Below are 21,395 nucleotides of genomic sequence, written 5' to 3'. Positions count from 1 at the left end.
TTGACTATCAATAATATATGTAACTTAACATACATTTAGTATATAGTATACATGTGCAGACAGAGCACATCATACATGGAATTCCCAGAAAATAAAGGGCAGAACAGGCCTTCCTGTGTTTAAGGTATATAATTTCCTAATTGATTAGGAACTAGAGCTTTTAAGGATGACTGGCAAAATGTAATGACATTTTGAAAAGTTTGGTTCACTCCACTGTTAAATGATTTTCAGATGTTTTGCCATGTAGAGTTGGCGGTTCTTTCACAATATACATCATGAAGATAAGGCCTGTGTTGTATGGATGTAATTACACATATTCATGCATCACGCAGAATAAACTATTTCAGCTGCTCAACCTTATGTTCTAAGAATTATGCACATAATTATGTTAGTAAGACATAATTTAATTGATTCATGTTGTATCATGCAAAACAGTGATTTATTCAACTGAAGACAATTACATTTTTTGCGATTTACTGTATACTTCTGCATTGTAGTGAATACTCGACATGCATGCTTCTGTTGACTAGCTATATACATTCCAAGATGCACTGTTTTTGAGTAAACCCCTTGCCTGCTTTATTCAATGCAATTATATTCACATACTTACACACACACACTTTCTCTTACATCCCTCACATTCAGGGACTATTTAACACCTCTAGTCATAAATCACACACTACACAGGGGAGAGGGATGAGCTCTAGTCACATTCCAAGATGCACTTGTTTGAGTAAACCCATTGTCTGCTTTATTCAATGTAACAACACCCTGGAGGAAGAGATCAGTGTATCTCGAATCCTCACACAAATAAAAGCATTTAGTTAGCCACAGAACGATATTGTCTATTCATTTTCGAATATATATATATATATATATATATATCTCAGACAAAAATCAAAGCAGTGCTAACACAAACAGATTAATGCACACAATGACTCTAGAATGATATAAATACCAATTGGAGATCAAAGTTCAATCCATCAGACTCAAGTCCAGTAAAAATAGTCCTCTTGTGGAAAAAGGGGAATTAATTCAAAGCCAGGTTTAATTTGTGATGTGGGGGGCTGCTCATCCAAGGGAGAATCGCTTCCAAACGAGGTGCCGGGAGGAGCTACTGGAGGAACTCTTGCATACTGGTGAATACTCCCGGCACCTTGTGTGTACCAACTGAGGGAAGGGAAGACCATTACCGTCCACAATGTGCCTGGTACAATCGTGACTCTGACTGCTGTCGCCTTGATGTGTGAGAGCTTCTCGGCGGAGGGTCTACAGGCGTGTGGATATAGTGAGTCCATCAGGAGGTTCCCCTCGTTTATCCCAGCTGTTGTGCGCTAAGGTTACAGAGTAAAGATACCTTTATGTGAATTTTAACTCCTTCATCTTGTAAGTGTGTATTGCCTACCTTACATTTCTGATAATAAATTTTACTTCAATGCATCATTGAGGATAATGCACTAGGGGATTGCGCTTTTTTATTTTTCATATATATGCATTTTGCATTTTATTTATTATTCATTTTGTGTGTTTATTCACATTTCTCTTGCATTATAGATCATCACTGTTATATTACATCTGTCACTTATATGCAATTGTTCTTAACATATATATTATATATATTATATTAATAATAAATTCACCAATTATATTTGTACACACAATATGTTTTCACTTATATAGGTTAGTTCTACCTACATTTTTTGTGTTTGTATGTTAATACATACAAATCAGAGCACCACTGCCTGCCTGCAGCTAAAATGCACTCACCCCAGGTGAGTGCATTTGTCGAGCCCTGTTATGTGTCTATCTATCCCATCTATCCCATCTATCCCATCTATCCATCTATCCATCTATCCATCTATCCATCTATCCATCTATCCATCTATCCATCTATCCATCTATCCATCTATCCATCTATGCATCTATCCATCTATCCATCTATCCATCTATCCATCTATCCATCTATAATAATAAAAGAGCCAGTAGGTGCCATAACACCTGTACATCTGTACAATGGGGCTATTTATCCAAGCCTCTTGGCTGTAAAACGGTGGCAATATTGGAACCACAATGCCAGATTCTGCGGAGAAAAAAATCCCATTGGAGTTAAAGGGATTTTTATTCTCTAATCAATTTGGTCATTGTTATGCAGCCCTTCTTGCACCAGATTTCCAGGAAGACATCAGTCAGTAGTCACATCATTGAATAATGTTATGATGGTGCATTGCATTATAACATACCTAATACAATAGATAATACAATCTTCATATTGGCATGTTAACTGAAGAGTGATTCATGGCATTGTATTTTCAGGTCACTGGTATGTTTGAGAGTTGGATTCCCAAGCTGGTAGATGCCCTCTACAGAAGAGAACCAGATTCTAATGTTGTTGTTGTAGACTGGCTAACTCGAGCACAGCAGCACTACCCAATTTCCGCTGAATACACGCAACTAGTTGGACAGGATGTTGCAAGTTTCATTGACTGGATGGAAGTAAGTATACCTAAGAAAGTTTTCATTGTTTATTGTCTCAATGTTACGTTTCACACTGGAGCCTTTCTCAAGATGCACCCAGTAGGAATTCTACCAACTACAAAGTGAGTGCCCTGTCACTGGACTATATGTATGTGTGTACAGTATGTATGACGGGACCTGTTCTACTAGCCCATCGGTACACCTGTTGTCCCTCAACTGCAATGAGATCTGGGTTGGCCTCTTGCTAGGCTTTTACGGACACAGGAATCTGAATGGCAGCGTTTTTCAACATTGTTTTTTCTACCCGCACAAATATCTTCACGTTCACTCCAAGTCCACTAGCCAGATACTTGTACTGTATATGTGAACATATATTTACTAGATTACCTTCATTTTACCATTGATGATATATTGTAGATGACTGACACTCCAACTGGATAACCTTTTTTATCAGTACTTTATTCATGTTTGTGTATCCTGTGAGTTTATATACATTTGTTTTTTCATTTATATAAATGTATTAATTGACGTTATCACTTCCTCGAGCATGCACTTTTTAGTTTTTGGAATGTCTACTTTGGATGTGGTGCATCCTTTAAGCAGCAGCCTTGGGGGCTTATTCTGTAAGTTCTGTTAGCGCTGAACCATGCGATCTGCATGGAAAGCCCATTGACTTGATTGGGGCTTTCTGTGCCGATCGCTCGGTCCAGTACTATCTGAGTTTACAGAATAAGCCCCGTAGACTCCAGAATTTTCTACGAACTTTCACACATGAGCTCATTTGACTGGACATTATAATTGATTGCATTAGAGTGTGTATATATATATATACAGCTAAACCCCGTTATAACGCGGGTCTCGGGGTCCACCCCGAGACCACCGCGTTACTAACGGGGTCGCGAGAAAAAAAAATGGCCGCCGCGCTTTAGCGCATATTCATCCCGCGGGACAGGAGATGGGAGCGGGCATGTCCCTCCGCTCCCCGCTTCCCCCTGTCACCGCGGGACAGGCCGCGGGGCAGGAGATGGGAGCGGGGATGTCCCTCCTGTCCCCGCTTCCCCCTGTCACCGCGGGACAGGCCGCGGGGCAGGAGATGGGAGCGGGGATGTCCCTCCTGTCCCCGCTTCCCCCTGTCACCGCGGGACAGGCCGCGGGGCAGGAGATGGGAGCGGGGATGTCCCTCCTGTCCCCGCTTCCCCCTGTCACCGCGGGAACTGGCAGGCAACATCCACTCCTCACGAGCCGCACGGCGCATGCGCATGCGCACGGCGAACGTGAGGGGTGCCTGCATAAGTGTGCTGCTTTTGGAGACAGGTAAGCAGTCTCCGGAAGACCGCTAACCCCCCCCCCCCCCCGCCGCAGCACAGGGCCCTCGCGTGTGTGTAAGTGTCTGTGAGTGTGTGTAAGTGTCTGAGTGTGTGTGTAAGTAAGTGTAAGAGCCGGAGCGGGAGGTGGGAGGTTTGACAGGGAGGGGGGGCGTGGCTTGAGCGGAGGGACCCGCTACTCTCCTCCCCCTCCCTCCACGGACTGCAGGAGGGAGCTGCTACTCTCCCCCCCCCTCCCTACACGGACTGCAGGAGGGAGCTGCTACTCTCCCCCCCCTCCCCGGACTGCAGGAGGGACCAGGTATGTAGAACTTAAGCATGGTAAAAAGGCCTCGCTTTAATATGCTAACACTATGTGCAACGTGTGGGGTATTTAACAACAAATGACAATCTTGCTGACATGTAATCTATCTTTGGTACAGAAATCTGCCTAGCCTCATTGCCAAGATGATCATCTTCATCTTTTGGTAACACAAGTGCTGTTCATTTCTATGGGTCCCTCCCTCCACTGGCTGCAGGAGGGACCCGCTACTCTCCCGCCCCCCCTCCCTCCACGGACTCGGGCTGGAGCACTCATACATACACACATACACACACACACACACACACAGGCACTCACGCACTCATACACACACACGCGCGCATACACATGCAGGCACTCACGCACTCACACACACACACAGACAGGCACTCGCACTCACACACACAGACCGCTAACCCCCCCCCCCGCCGCAGTACAGGGCCCGCCATACAGTACCGACACACTTTATTCGAGTGTGGTCGGTACCGCAAGCCGGGAAATCTCCCGGCTTGCTAGTGGCCGCCCCTCGGCGTGCCGAGCGTCATAGACGCGCGGTCACGCGTCATCGGGAGCGTGCGCCCCCTGCACGCGCGTCCAGGGGCTCCCCGAGGGAGCCCTGGTGTCCCGCGATCGTGGGACAGCGGCAGGGGGTACCGGGGGACCCGGCGGACCCGGCAGCGGTAGGGAGAGCGCCGCGATCGGAGGGCGCTCTTCCGCTGCTTCGGCGCGCGCCCGTCACTCTCGGGCGCGCGCCAGGCTACTGCTGCGGCAGAGAACGGGCAAATGCTCGAATAAACTCTGCCGCAGCAGTAGCCGCAGCGCAGCGCAGGGCCCCGCCACCCCCCCAACCCCCACAGCACAATGACTTCCCACCCCCTTAACTTTGTGAAACAAAAGTCACAAGACAGGCAAAATACATCTGTTAAAGTGCAGTTGTCTGTTTATTTCTATATAATAATTATGTGCAGTGTGCAGTGTGTGTGCAGTGTGTCAGTGTGTGCAGTGTGTGCAGTGTGAGCAATGAGCAGTGTGCAGTGTGTGTGCAGTGTGTGTGCAGTGTGTCAGTGTGTGCAGTGTGAGCAATGAGCAGTGTGTGTGCAGTGTGCAGTGTGTGTGCAGTGTGTCAGTGTGTGCAGTGTCAGCAATGAGCAGTGTGTGCAGTGTGTGTGCAGTGTGTGTGCAGTGTGTCCAATGAGCAGTGTGTGTGCAGTGTGCAGTGTGTGTGCAGTGTGTGCAGTGTGCAGTGTGTGTGCAGTGTGTGTGCAGTGTGTCAGTGTGTGCAGTGTGTGTGCAGTGTGTGTGCAGTGTGTGTGCAGTGTGAGCAATGAGCAGTGTGTGTGCAGTGTGTCAGTGTGTGCAGTGTGAGCAATGAGCAGTGTGTGTGCAGTGTGCAGTGTGTGTGCAGTGTGTCAGTGTGAGCAATGAGCAGTGAGTGTGCAGTGTGGCAGTGTGAGCAATGAGCAGTGTGTGTGCAGTGAGTGTGTGCAGCGTGTGCAGCGTGTGCAGTGTGCAAAAAAAAATTTTTTTTAAATTTTTTTTTTTTTTTTTTTTTTTAAAAACGGGAGCCACGGGAAAACCGCGTTATAACCGAATCGCGGTATAACGAGGCGCGTTATAACGGGGTTTAGCTGTATATATATATATATATAATAATTATTATTATAGCAGCAGTTGGCACTCCGGTAGTATAATAGTTGTAGGTGCTCATCCCATATCGATACAATAAAAAAAATATTTCCATAGGAAAAAAGAGGCAGCACTCCAAAATAGGTGTATTAGATATAAAAAGCACACATACAGTAGAGAGTTTGTCTGTGTGTGCTTTTTATATCTAATACACCTATTTTGGATTACAACAGAGTGCTGCCTCTTTTTTCCTATGGAGGTATTATATAAATATATATATAATAAATATATATTATATATATATATATAAACACACACAAAGTATAAGATCTATAGACATATTTTCAAATATGCAAGCTCTAATACGTTTTCACAATGCTTTCCCAAGATTAGTGCAAAATTAACATATATTTTATTTAAAACACAGTGCTCACTCAGTTGTTGGTGTTTGTTTGTTTTAATAGGAAAAGTTAAATTATCCAGTGGACAACATTCATATTTTGGGATACAGTCTTGGTGCTCATGCAGCCGGGGTTGCCGGGAGTCTGACTACCAGAAAGGTGAACAGAATAACAGGTGAGAATCATTATAACTTTCTACCAATTCTTTATAACCTGTTGCAGGTAATAATGTTCCTGTCTATGCAATGCAAGTAAAATGTGCAGAACAGAACCTGTATGTGCATACAGTATGTATTAATCCACAACAGTTATAAATGCAGCCTCAAAATATAACAGTCGAAGCACATGATCTGAATATATTATTCAGGTTGTTAAGCAGCAATCGAAAATGTAGATTTATTTTTCTAGTAGGCTTCGAAGAAGAGGGGTCCTCTGGAGCTGAGCCTCTTTATTTTCAGCTCAGGGTGCCCCTTTATTCCTGACATCAGTACAATTTTCAATGCTGGTGCAAAGATGGTTCCCGCAGTCATCCAATGGGAAGCAGCAACGTCATTCTTTGTGACTTCCTATTGACCCATGGTATGGCTGCCATTTTGTATTCTGACTCCAAAAACGTAAGACATGTCAGAAACTCGGGTTCCTGGAGATGAGGGGTTCACCTCCTCAGCTCCTTGTTTTGAAAAATGAGTACAGTAGCTGGCATTGCTGCTTTAACGCATTTCAAATGTCACAGAAACAAGTTAATAACAAACCCAGAATGTTTCATTCCTGATCTATCCCCCAAGGCTAATAGCTAAATATCTGAGAGGCTTAATTAATTATTATCACAAAGGATACAGTATACACAAGAACAAAAGTGAAGTAGGTTATCAAACCCTGCTCTTATGCACTGCATGAGTTATTTACTTTAGTCTCCCAACTGCAAAACTGCGGCAAAACCACAAGTGCAAAACACACCACATCAAAGAAAGGGAGTCCCATTAAAAACAATTGGTCTTTTCCCTTGATAAATCTGGTGCAATTTTTTTGCTCTGGTTTTTTGTTACAGTTTTGCAAGCGGAAGACTTTAGTAAATAGCCGCCTGTGTCAGTTTAAATGTATGCAAATGGTAGGTGGAACAGCTTGAAAAAGCACCAACTGGTGTGAAACGCGTGGGATAGCTTTTTGTTGCTTGTTTTTAGCATGGTCGAATAAAGTCTTTATATTGTTTTCTCATTTTTTCAATATCTGGTGAGTTTCTGCCTAATCCCGGATCTGCGATTTCTCACCGATCTCCTTTAATTCCTTTGCTAAACTTATGCAAAGACTTGGCACTGAACAATCAATGGAGTCATTATCCCCATTATGACTGTAGGCCTGATTCTATATTCCCCGATTCCCCAGCCAATCGAGCTGTTTTTGGACGAAATTCCCTATTCAAGTTAATGGGGAAATTTGTCCATAAACAGCCCAATCAGCCATTTTCGACAAATATAGAATCAGCCTTTATGTCTGGTAATGGCCATTAGTTTTAACCATGCTTAACATTTAATGAAACCCCCTCATGAGACGTATGGCCTAAATCCTACAGTTTCAACATTGGATAGTATTGAAAGCAAAGCATTATTTTCAGGATCTATTGCTACTGTATGGTAGTGAAATCTGAAGTTCAATACTACCTGTGTTTCATTTCTAATTCCTTTCCTAAATGTATAGTAACCTGAAAAAACCCTCTTTATACCATTTGCGATTAAAATTGTATGGCCATTTTAGTTTAGCATAAATACAATTTTTCTATATAACCTTTTATCAGTAGTGCACATTCTAACATGAAGCACTTTAGTTCTGCATCCCTTCTGTAAAAACATTTATATTGTAATTAACATTAAATCATTCCCAACACCTCATGCTGGCCTCTCATGATTATTCATTTATACAGTATGCACACAAAAAAAAATATATTTATTTTTTTCAGATACTGTACAAAGTTTATATGCAGCAGAATTTTTTCAGTTTTAAACTACTTTGTAAAATGTCTTCTATCGGTCTTTAAATCTCTCATCGGGGAACCACCACCAGCCCATATGTTTTAACCCAATGAATTTAACGAAGGTGAAATTGTATTTAGTTTACAAATCAATGGGTTGTTAGCTGGCTATTGTCTAAACATGACATGCCGGGGTTTCCTGACTAGAGGGTTGAAAATGACTGCTTTATACAGTATGTGCTGTTTTCTATATACGTGTATATTGAATCATTCTGTGGTCTTTGTTCTTATTTTTTTTTATAATGGTTTCCCGAACAGGTTTGGATCCAGCTGGACCTACCTTTGAATATGCAGAAACCGCTATTCGTTTATCCCCTGATGATGCAGAATTTGTGGACGTGCTACATACTTACACCAGGGGATCCCCCGACCGCAGCATTGGAATCCAGAAACCTGTTGGACATATTGACATTTATCCTAATGGTGGAAGCTTCCAGCCAGGTTGCAACATTGGAGAGGCACTTCGCCTTATTGCAGAAAAAGGCTTTGCAGGTACGAAATATGTATTTATTATTTTTTATTTTACATATTGCAATAATATTTTATTGATCTACTTTTCTAATAATCTAAGTAATGTTAACAGTGGATCACTGTTAAATCCAGCTCTCATAGTTTACAGTACACAATCTTAACTCTTCATATAGCAACATTGGATATGAAAAATCCCAATTAATAAATGAATAGTCGATAGTGTGCTTTTTACAATTGATCGTCAGAAAAGATATATAAACAAATGCCTCTGAGAATGTAATTACAAATCTACAGAAAGTGTCCTAATTAATGTTTTATACCAATGAAAAATCGTCTGGCTACTTCAATCATTAAAGCTCCACTACTTACAATACAATAGGCAAGATGAAAGTAAAATAAATTATATTCTCCAAATTTTTATTTTACGTAATGCAAAAAGTTTTTTGTGTGCACTTTACTTTCTTGTTTAACTACTCTATGTTGCCTCTTGCAATCATCAGTGCTTTTAAATGAAGACATTGGGTGCTCTCAATAAACAATTAATTATACTTTAGTAATTGTGTGTTTTTTATTATCAACAAACAGTAGCAACAATGAGTTTTGCATACAGTATAGTTTTACTCATTCAGTGCTGCAGGAACTGCAATAGCTCACATACGGCATATATTGAGAATACAGTTTCAGTCTGTATGTGCCATATACCCATGTATTTCATTAATAAAGGGTATAAGTATCAAGGAAATTCAGGCTTAAATATCTCTGACAATCTGTGTATATTGAATGCAATGGTCATTCCAGCCTTGTTCCAAATGATCATGGCACTAACTGGAGTACCAGACTACATAGTATTCGGAACAATTTATTTCAAGTAATGTTACAAACCCCATATGGCCTTTTTTAATCTACAATTTAGAAATATAATTATTTGTTGGATGACTACCCAGTGGTAAAATTATTATTTTTAATGTAGTTGCTCATGTGTACATTATATATAATATTTGATTGATAATTATTGTGGGAATGGTATCAGTTAAAAACTTCAGACAAATGGCTTTAACCATCGAGTTTGATAAGTCATATACTATACTTAGCACTGACTCTCTTGAGAATTAACCTAGATTCTCTAAACTTCGTTAGGCCAATTAATGTAATGTTAGCCTGTTACATTAATAATAATGCTTTATTCACTACGAAACACAATGAGAAAAACAGGTTTCGCCCTGTTTCTCTAGTTGTGTGTTAGGCTGAGACAATGCAGCGCGTGCATGTGGTGTATGCCTGCCGCTGGCGCGATGTGTGAACTGTGCTCTCAGAGATGTTCAGGCGATGCGGAGGCGTGGCCGTGACATCACGTATGTGGTTGCCCTCATTGGCTGAACTGCATCACGTGACGCGAACGTCATGTGGCCATCGCTTGGAAAGACAAAATATTTTGTCTTTCCAAAAGGCGGTTGCGCTTTCTCTGCATCGCTCGCACTATGTGCGCCTCCATTGAGATTAGGTATTTGTTCGTCACCGGCACTGTAATCGCAGCCTTACTAAATTTGGTGGCTGCACATACAGTATTTTCCCCTCTTGAGACTCTCTTTTTATTTTTTATTTGCCCTATTATTTCTTCAAACTTTATTCACCAAGATCAATAACGTAACGCTAAGCCACATTTTCTCCCATACAGTGGTGTAGCTAGAAATGGACGGGCCCCGGGCAAAAAAAAATTCAGAGCCCCATTAATATTAATACACACTGCAATTTTTTTCTCCATTCCCCCATCCTCTCCCTGATCCTCGGTCTCATCTCTCCCCATCCGTCATCATCTCTTCCCCTTCTCATCATCTCTCCCCCTCCTACCAATACATAATAAAAAATACACCCCCCTCCCCAATACATAATAAAAAAACCCTACCCAATACATAATAATATACTATATATATAATAATAATATAATATAATAATAATATATACCAGGCAAGGTGCCACCAGTACTGTCCCCTCCATTGGAAACAAAAATTAAGTATGATCTCCTATCTCTCATGATGGGGGGATTTAAACCTCCATGAAATACCGGCAGCACCTTCTCCTGTAAGTATCTTGGAATTAGGATGTCCCCAGAGCTGAAATTTACGAATCCCTGCTTCCTATACATTATACTGTACATCCTATACCTTTACTTCAGCAAAATCCTCATTTCAGGGTGTGAATATGAGTAATGGCAAGACTTACATAATGTGCTGTTATGTAAGTTAACGTCAAGTTAACACATAGACAATGTGACATTAAGCCGATGCTAATGAGTTAAAGTATGGCTGTTTTCTTTGCATATAATTAGCTTAGTTAATACCACATTAACTCAGGAAATATAATGTCCATTCCTTTTTAGGTAACATCACTTTATGCTTCCTGATTTAACCTAGTTTAGTGAATCCCCTCACTCCCCTAAGTGTAGCTGACAGTAGGACCAGAGATGGATCCATTTTCTATTTAAACTCTGAGTAAATATAAATGTCACTAATACGTTTTTACTCTGTGTTTTTTCCAAGATGTGGACCAACTTGTTAAATGTTCTCATGAACGTTCCATTCACCTCTTCATTGACTCTCTTCTGCATGAAGAGAAGCCAAGCATGGCCTATCGCTGCAACTCAAAGGAGGCCTTTGAAAAGGGACTGTGTTTGGACTGCAAAAAAAATAGATGCAACACACTGGGTTACAAGGTCAACAAAGTGCGAGCAAAGAGGAGCAGCAAGATGTACTTGAAAACTACAGCTCAGATGCCTTTCAAAGGTATGAGCATGAAAAATAAATTGAAACCTAAATTCCAAAAGGTTATGGTTTCGAACTCACGAAGTTGCTATTTTGGCAGGGAAACAGTAATTTAGGTACATCACAATACTGTACTTTTATTGTTCAATTTTGCTTAGCTTAAGGCAGCAAGTGTCACCAAGAGTTAGGATTTGGATCAGTAGGAGATTCTACAATAAGAAACGCATGGCACATATAGTAAAATGTATTAGTTTGTGTGCCTTGTAGCATTCATTTTCTTCTAGCAATATAACTGCCAGTACAAAAAAAAAGTCTGACATAGGGCACCTGCGTTCCTAAGAAGTTAGGCTGCGCTTACACTGCCGGCAAAAGCAACGCAACATCGCGTCAAAACAAATGTATTGACGCCGTCGCATGCGCTTATAGTAGGCGCAACGGTTTGGTCGTGATCGCTAGAAAGTCACTTCAGTTTGATTTTTCCGGCAACCGCCGCGTGATGTCAGTTGTCGCCGTCGCCGGCACTATAAGCGCAGCCTTAGAAACAAATCTTGATAAACAGGTGTTAAAATGTGACAGAGGTTCAAATAAATTTATGAACATATTTACTAAAGTCTTCCAACTGAAAAAAAGAGGGCAAAACCAGTGCAAAAACCGCGCCATATTTATCAAAGAAAAGGAAACACACTGAAAGCAATGGGAGCTTTTTCCTTTGATAAATCTGGTGCAATTCATGTTCAGTGGTTGTGCCCTATTTGTGCAGGCATGAGATTTTGATAAAGAAACCCCTTAAAAGTAAATCATTGAGATGCTTTCCACTGTTAACATTGAAAAGATTAATGAAGACAGTTTTAGAAGGAGGTTGACAATCTACTTATATTATTGGTCCAGGAAGAAAAATAACAGGAATGATTCTACAATGATCATGCAATTCCATGATCAAGGTCAGAATACAACATTTTGTTAACAATTTAATAGTCTACGTGGTTTCCAAAAACAAATATAACCATGCCGATTGCAAAAGGTGTGCCTTTCATTTTTTGGGGTAAATTAATTACAAGTTGAATTTCTTAGGAAGCACTTTTTGAACCTCCGCCCATCCTGTCTTTATCATACAGACAAAGATAAGGGCAGGGGGAGAGAGTTGGCTTAGGCTGGACAAACACATGCAAAACAGCTGCAAAACTGGTTCAAACGAATTGCACCACATTTTTCCAAGAACGACGACATTCTAGTCATTTAAATGTAATTCGTTTTCTTTGCAAAACTAGAGCAAATTACAACACTATATTACCAAGCCATGATACTCGGGGCCTGGCTGCCAGGAGCGGCTGTCTGGGGAAAAAGTCCTCTCTCCCTGGTGGTCAATTAATGGTAGACTGTAACAAATGATATATAAAGGTCGATGTACAGTATGTAATCTTTGCCACAACTCTCTCTTTTATACATTTAGTTTTCCACTATCAAGTTAAAGTGCATTTCTGTGGGAAGAAGAACTTGACTGTAACCAATCAACCTTTCCTAATTTCTTTGTATGGAACCCGGGATGAGAGTGAAAATATAGCAATTACATTGTAAGTATTAAGATATTTAAATGACAGGCTATTGACCTGGAGAGCAATGTATTGATGTTAATTGAAGCCTGCTTTCTTGCATGTAGGTTCAGTTTAATTTCAAAATGCGAGCCTGATTTATTTTTGAACCTACTTTCCTTCATATCCTTATTTGACTTCTTGTACAGAAACTAAAACGGGTTTTAGTTATAGCTGACATAAAGGAAGTTTGAAAGAGCCAACAATAAACTAGTTTGTATAGGATAATGATGCTAAGACGTCATAATGATGTTTTCAGTGTAAGGATAAAGTGAGAAACTGAGGTCACACTACAGAATCAGATTGCATCTTCATTGCTGTGAGGGAGGGTATAATAAAGTAGGAATTTATCAGTACTAATTTTTTTGCATTTTCTTTTTGCATTTCTAATGCATGAGTACATTTTCATGGTAATGGGAAGTGATTCATCCATATATGTCTGTACTGTGGCTAAACAGTGGTGTGTATTTCAAAATATATTATTTTTAAGAAGAAATATTTTTTTTCAAGTGTACAAAAAATGCATACTTTTAATGACCTAAATTTAAATCTGTACACTTTTACGGTGAGGGCAAAATGATATATATGACCCAGAGTAAAAAATGAAGTGGTGGAATAAAAAACAAGCTTTTGTAAAAAAAAAACAAAAAAAGATATATATTTTCTTCATATTTAAAGGTTTATGTTCCAAGTTGTGTTATAAAACAAAAAAAGTACAGACTTCCTTGATGATAACTTACATTATTTGAGTATGTTAAACTTTGAAAAATATTTTAAGAAGAGATATATTATGTATACTGTATTTAAGACTGTAAACCCTTTGCCACCTGAGGCCCCAGCAATATATAACAAAGCAAAGGATACAAAGTATATCTGTCCGCTCCTTCCTGCAGCAAAGAGGACAAAGAGAGTATAGTCCTCAATTAAATACTTATTTGACATGGGAATTTGAGTAGGACCAGAGGGCACTTCCTGAAACTAAATGGAAATTTTTACTATAATTAGACATTTTGGAATGAGTTGTAGAGTAAAACACAGTAGACAGTGTCCGATTAGGGTTCAGGTAATTATTTCTTTTCTCTATTAATATGTATGTTGATAGATATTCACCAAAAGGTGAACTGATGTACAATATATACATAGTATTTATAATCAACTTTAAAACATGACATTGGAGTCTTCGATCAATCCCCTATCTAGTTACCTCCCGAAACATATCCCACAAAGAACACAAAATAGCCAAGATTGGAGGTAAAATTGGGCAGTAGTTTTATTTATAAACAACAATTTGTTTAAACTAAATGGAGATAGAAACGGTCCCCCATCCTGCCAGTGTGTTCTTAAGCAGATATCCAACTCCATGTCAACCACATATGTCTAGCCTTTGCTGCCAGGTTCCATCCAGCACACTTACCTGCAACACCCAAAAAAAACCCAAGGGTAAGCCACAAGTACCTACCACCTAGGAGATGTGACTTTCCTTCCAACTTGAGACCCATTCTCAGGTCAAACAATAATCAGAGTCCCTGCTGACAGAGTATCACCACTCAAACATTCTTCAAAGCTGCACCTATAATAAAGCTGAACCAAAACACCAAATGATTCCTTTATGAGTTTGTTTTGAGAAACAAACATAAAAAAAAGCAAACGAAGCACAGACAATCAAACAATACAAATTATCAAACATTATGGGGTGAGGGTGAGTTACTTTCTCCATAGTGTAGGAAAAGAGGAGATCCACTTCCTGAAGTATGCCTTTTAAGGCTTCTGAAGGGACCTCCCTGCACCCAACCCAACCACTCTCACTCGACATTAACCCCTTCCTACCACACCCCCTCTCCTGGGAATGGGAAAGAGGGTAAACAAGGAAGTTTGAGGGCCTCGGCCTGGCAGTCCTGATGCCCCTTCCCCTATGGGTCAAGGTTCCTTGATAGCTATAATGTTTGATCTAGTTAACCTAATTTGAATGTGATACAAATAAGCTAAAAGTCATGTTTCTGCTACAATGAGATACTGGTCTTTTTTATGAGAGGCTCTAATACACATGCTTTTGCAACTCTAGGTTTACAGAAGCATTCGAAAAAGTAATATGTAATGTCAATAGTACCAGTTATTTAAACCCCATTGATGATGGAGTTGAAAACACCCATGATGTTATAAAAAACATTTTCTGAGATGCATTGGCAGGGATTCCAGTTTTAGGTGTTTTTTTTTTTTTTTCCGGTGTTTTAATTTTTAAAACAAAAAATTAAATGAGTGTTTATCAGTATTAAGTTTGTTAACAATGGGAAAATTCATTAGAATTTGTTGTTTATCGGTGCACTTTAGTTACATCCCTTTTGTTGCCATTGTTTCCTATTGTTGCTCTGACTAGAAAGCTACAAGAGGTAGAACACAGTAGAAAATGATGCTTCAATTATGTTTTGTATTGGTTCTAACTAAAGTGCAAGATGATCAGTCACTGGTGTTTTTCCGGTGTTTCTCGTTTTAAACTTAAAACTAAAATCCTTAAACATAAAGTAATAAAATGCTGTGCATGCGTGTTTAGTATGAAATCTAACATGTATTTTTCCCATCCACAGGCCTGAAATTTCTACTAACAAGACCTACTCATTCTTGATCTATACTGAATTAAATATAGGAGATCTGTTAATGTTGAAACTACAATGGGAGAAGGACTCATTCTTCAGCTGGTCAGATTGGTGGACTACATATTCATATGACATCCAGCGAATTCGAGTAAAATCAGGAGAATTCCAAAAAAAGTACGCAACGTCACCTGTATACTGTGTACACATATCTCACAAGATTATTGTATTTAGTTTACTTTATTGATAATTCTGTTGATGAATCTGGTTATTTTTTCCCCCCAAGTTCAATGTTAAACTTATCACAATATATCTCAGGTGCAAGTGGTAGTGCTGGACATGAATACACAAACTTGTGGGCTTAGGTCCAACACTGGGCTATAGGGTGTATCTGGGGGGTATGTACGGTATCAAGGCCAAAGTGATGCACTTTGGATTTTTTCTTTGATATATCACATATGCCCCTTTGGATGATCTTTCAGAAACTCTTTGGAGTCCATGGCCCATATGCATCAAGGCAAAAGTGGTGCAATTCTGTGTGAGAGGGGGAGGGTGACTGCAGCTGGTGTTTTTAAATACAAATTCCCCTAGAAATCAATAGGACTTCTTCTGTGATACTGTATATCTAAAGCAATGTTTTTCCCCCAGAATTGCACCATGTGTTTCTTGATGCTTGAACCTCCTTGTTTTTCTGTGACACACTTTACATGCATTTAACTTGGTTACAAATGCTTCCTTATGCTCTCTCCCCTTTTAAGAGAGCACAAGGATTGTGATGCCATCAGACAGAGTTCCCGAGGCCCATGACTAGAGTTATGACCGGGCCTCCCCGGCCGGTGTCAGCATCCTTGCGCACCACCCCCAATTTCACACCTCGTGAGCCCCCCCTCTTCCCATGTATTTCTCTCCCCTCGGCCTCACTCCCTCTGTTCCTCACTCACCCTCTCCTCTCACTTCCCCCCCATCCTTCAATTACCCCACTCTCACTCAATCCCTTCCCCCCTGCCTTGCATGTATTTCTCTCCCCTCCATCTCACTCTTGCTCCCTCTTTTCCTCACTCACTCCCTCATCTCCTCTTACTCTCCCCCGTCCCAACACACACAATCCCTCCACAAAATACATACCAAAAACTCCCACCCCACAAATACAAAAAATCTTCCCACCCCACAAATATATACACCCCCTCTCCCCAAATACATACAAACCCCGCCACCACCCAGATACATATAAAAAAACTACCCCCCAAATACATATTTTTAAAAAAACACCCACCAGCTAAATATAATTAAAAAAAAAAAACATCCCCAAAATACATACAAGTAACCACCGCCCAAATACATATAAAAAAAAACATCCAGCTCCAAATAAAATGTAAAAAAAAAAAAAACCCCACCAAATAATCACAATCTTACCTACAGTACATTGGGGATGGCCTCAGGCCTCTGCTGCCCTGGCTCTCCCCCAACTTCTTTGCCTGGTTGCTGGCCCTCTCATTGCTGCCATGTCTGTCTGTCCCCATCTGCGAGCCTCCCTCACTGACATTGTACCACGCCGACCTTCTGATGCTGGTGTGTGCCGGGCCTCTCTTGCATGCCGGTGAGCGCTGGAACCTGAGCCCAGCATACTTCCAGCGCGCGCCAACATCAGAGAAGTCTGGCGCGCGCCAGCATCAGAAGCTCGACATGGGACAGTCAGTGAGGCAGGCCCGCAGCTGTGAAGAGCCAGACCCAGCGGCATCCAGGGAAGCAAGTTGGGCCCAGCTAGAGGTCAGTCCCAACTGCTTTTTCCAGCCGCCGGGCCCCCGCAGTTGTCCCGGCTCTCCCCCCCTGTCGGCGGCCCTGGCTGCCATGTTTCTACACAATGTACACATGATTGACTGCATGAAAGTCACTGAAGTAAAATTGTCAGGCACTTTGAAATTGATCCTGGCTAAACGCTCACTTTGGGCCTTGGAAGAATCTGGAAGTAATATAAAACATATCTACAGTTAAAACATTTCCTTTGGTATTTTGCAGGCTAGTTTTCTGTTCCAAAGATGGCAGCCATGCCTCTATGAAGCGAGGAAAGGGGCCTGTGGTGTTTGTGAAATGCGATGAAAACTCCCCCCGCAAGAAACATGCTTGGTAAGAACAGTGTATATTTAATGCAAGGTGAAAAAACATATTAGAAAACACCTTATCAGAGTCTTCATGCAAAGTTACTAAATTGCCTTTGACGTTTATCAAAATATTTTTCTTCTTCACGCTGCTTATATATGTTTGACATGATTAATTACAACTTCCAGGCTATAACTATAATATAATTGCAAATAGGGTATACTGTGTAATAACTAATATAACATACACATTGACTTTTGAGTTTTGGTTATCACAAATTAGGAGTTCATACTTTTAATACTGCCTGCAAAATTAGCCATGTAACAGTGAACTATATTACAACATGAATAAGTTGCAGTGGAAGCATTGTATGCTAAACGACACATGCAAATGTTCCCACAAGTGGTATTTGTATTTGCTGTACACCCTACGGTAGAGGGTCCTGTCAAGTTTTTACCCACCATAACTTTTTTGATGTCTGGTTATAACATAAATACGTACATTTTCAGTGCAAATGACATGCACTAGTCTCATAAGTAGAGATGTGCAAAACTTTTGCTGGAGTTTTTTTTGCATGAACTACCCATAAATTGCCTTATTTATCTGCAAATAATTTTATGACCTCCACAGAGTTTGAGTTTTGCGTTTCCAATGCTCTTTAATCCAGACCACTCTCTTTTTCTCTCTCACTCCTTCAAGAGTCCTATTTCAGGGTTGGGCTTGCAAAACTGAACATTTTTGGTAGAAATGTGGGGGTTTTTTGGCTAATTTTTGAACAATGCAAACATTCGGCACTTTACCAAATTGACAAAATAATACGTATAAACACATGCGAACAACTTTTGAACACATTCTCATATCACTATTCACAGGTAACCAATACATTTTAAGATAAATGTGATTTGTTTTACAGATGTGAACATACGCTGCACTTTGATCCACATCTTGAAGCTATGAAGACAATCTTCATAACTGGATCCACAGTATCTATACATTTACTGTTGTAACAAAGGCCATTTGATATATGCTATTGTTAAATATATTTGTATGACATGTTACAAAATTCAATAAGCATTGATGCCGTTTCTGAACAAAATACCTGAAACCTTGAGGCAAACAATAACTTTCTGTATCCCACTAACCAATGAATAGCAGGGTTTACTTAGTTGTATTGTGAATTGCACATATTTATTTTTGAAAAACATGTTATAACCGATATGTATTCCAAAAAGGTCTAGTCATGTGTGCACTAGGGTTTAAGGTACACGTCTTGATACTGATTGCATTTTTAGGGGATGACATTAAATACCACACAGCCGTACAAAAAAATATTTTTGGGATGGAGATATTCTCCAACATGATGTCTTTACACTGTGGCAATAAACATGATATAGTCTGAGCTGGGCATAAGTGAAAAATACCTCTACTTATATTTAACTAATCGCCAAAGTTTTTATTTTTTTTAAAAACACATGCATTCATTATAACATGAACATTTCTTTGAGCTAATCCACAATTCTGGCTCTCAGTGGCAATACTGAATAAAAAAGGAAAGCAAAGGAGTAACTCTGAAGGGTTTAGTATTGTTGTATACATGTAGATCATCTACCCTCACACACAATCTGCAGACAATATTACATATTGTAGATACAGTACAGTGTTAACTGCAGCTTGGAAGATGATTTATTAGACAGGTATAATCCTCATGATCTCCTTTAGTCTGTTTTAAGGACTCTAAAAGGTGCAGTTCCATTTTCCGTACATTTTAAATTGGTTGTTAAATATTTATTGTGAATTCCTCACACTTTAATTGTTGAAAAATGTAAATCTACATTTTTTTAAAAGACTCTAAAATTGCCAGTGCTACCACAGTGTTCTTAGCTTTTTAAATCTGTGTTGTGGTATTGTGAACAAGGCTTTTGTGCCGGACTTAAAACTGTTAAAGACATCCTGATTTATGATTTTTTTGGGAAAAGATGTTACATGACAACTGCTATACTGTAACTGTATTGAAGCTACTTTTAGATGTGTTTCTTAGTGGGACAGTACCTTTAAACATTTGGGGAAAGTTAAGTGTGGTAAATCATGTAGCCTAATAAAGATCAGCACTTGTTAAAGTACTGTAATATATATATATATATATATTGTTTTCCAAAAACTGTAAATGACATGCAAAGCTTGATAAGTGCTTAAATCAGCTGGAGCATGAGTTGTATATATGGGGAATTTCCGCAAAAGTTATGTGTATTGTAAAGTGGAAAAAAAAAAAGAACTTGCACTCACCAAATTAGCATTTTCTTTAAAAAAATATTATTTCTTATGCATTGGTGCTCATCTTTACTGCCTCCACCAATAGGCTTACAGACAATACAGGAACAACAATGGTTTGGATCGGTATTCAAATATAATGCAAAGTATACTATTAAAAAAAAAAACACTTAGAGTATCAGTGTAGCTCAACTCACTTTTATTGCAGAATCTTTTTTTGGAGACATTTTTACAACAAAAAAAAAAGGGGGGGGGGGTTAGACTTAATGTAGACATCTACAGCACTGTTCTCTAGCACCAAAATTTCAACGTTTTTGGGTACATACCCTTTCCTGAGCCCCAGAAGATCGAGGAAAGGGCATAGACCGTGAAGGATTACAGTCCTATTGGTTTTTTTCTGCAACTTCCATAATTTATCTTTTTTCCGCCTGCTAGATTATTTAATTTGAATTTCTACAAAAGCTTTCCATCTCTAAGGTAAATGAAAAAATAAATAAAATAAAGCAGAATTTATTCATAGTTTTTGGCTAACGCCTAGATAATTCACATTGATATTCATTATTATAAATAATGGCATAATGTAACTCAGACCTGATCAATCCAACTTTAACCCCTTACTTGCTAGAGAGCCTAGCAACACACTGCTCTGACAGCAACAGGATTCTAAGGCTGTGCTTATAGTGCCGGCGATGCGACATTACGGCAAAACAAATTATTGCCGCTTTCGTGTGCGCGTATAGTAGAAGCGACGTGACGGAGCGACGGCTTGGTCGCGATCGCTGGAAGTGAAATCAGTTTGATTTTTCCAGCGACTGCAGCGTGACGTCGCCGTCGCATCTCTGGCGACGGCACTATAAGGGCAGCCTAACTTCCATTAGCTTCCTCATCCCCTCCCCCACTCCCCCCAAAAAAAACAATAAGTATTGCACACTTTGTAAAAAAATAATTAAAAAAAAATTGTTATTTTCAAATTTAGGCTATTACATATCTGAGCCATTTTACTTGATTCCTACGGTTATGCAAGTTGCTACGTGGGACTGCACCTTTACTTGGATATACAGGTAGTCCTCGTTATCCAACGTTTCACTTTACAATGCATGGCATATCCAACGCTTTACAATGCAACCCTATAGACCGTTATCCGACGCCGGAATGTGTTATCCGACGCATGAATGCGTTATCTAATGCTCACCGCCACTGATTAACATGGGACTTGCTTTACAACTGTTTCATATTCCAACGCTACTTCCAGAATGGATTCCGTTGGATAACCGAGGACTGCCTGTATTGGATACTACAGTAGATCTCATTGGATTAGACAATAAAGCACTTTTTGATTTTAAAGACTGTTACGCAATAAAGATACAACACTTTTGTTATTTATTCGCTGTGTATAAATAGGTATGTGTGAATGTAAATTTTATTTTGTATATGTTGTAGGGGTGCAAAAGCATTTTTTTTTACTCTCA

The 21,395-nt window shown here is 39.9% G+C and overlaps 1 protein-coding gene across 1 annotated transcript in view; it reads left to right on the top strand.

The window, feature by feature from the left end:
- The window catches only part of LPL (lipoprotein lipase), a 33,815-nt gene extending 12,986 nt beyond the window's left edge, over positions 1–20,829 (top strand). Inside the window, exons 3-10 of the mRNA XM_075605000.1 lie at positions 2,314–2,493; positions 6,192–6,303; positions 8,413–8,646; positions 11,163–11,405; positions 12,835–12,955; positions 15,556–15,738; positions 17,578–17,685; positions 18,572–20,829. Coding sequence (XP_075461115.1) covers positions 2,314–2,493; positions 6,192–6,303; positions 8,413–8,646; positions 11,163–11,405; positions 12,835–12,955; positions 15,556–15,738; positions 17,578–17,685; position 18,572 — 1,182 coding nt within the window. The 3' untranslated portion in view covers positions 18,573–20,829. The remainder of the gene's footprint in view (positions 1–2,313; positions 2,494–6,191; positions 6,304–8,412; positions 8,647–11,162; positions 11,406–12,834; positions 12,956–15,555; positions 15,739–17,577; positions 17,686–18,571) is intronic.
- The last annotated feature ends 566 nt before the right edge of the window (positions 20,830–21,395 follow it).

This window comes from Ascaphus truei, chromosome 1 (assembly GCF_040206685.1).
Source record: "Ascaphus truei isolate aAscTru1 chromosome 1, aAscTru1.hap1, whole genome shotgun sequence".
Classification (NCBI taxonomy): domain Eukaryota; kingdom Metazoa; phylum Chordata; class Amphibia; order Anura; family Ascaphidae; genus Ascaphus; species Ascaphus truei.
This window is presented reverse-complemented; position numbering and strand designations above follow the sequence as displayed.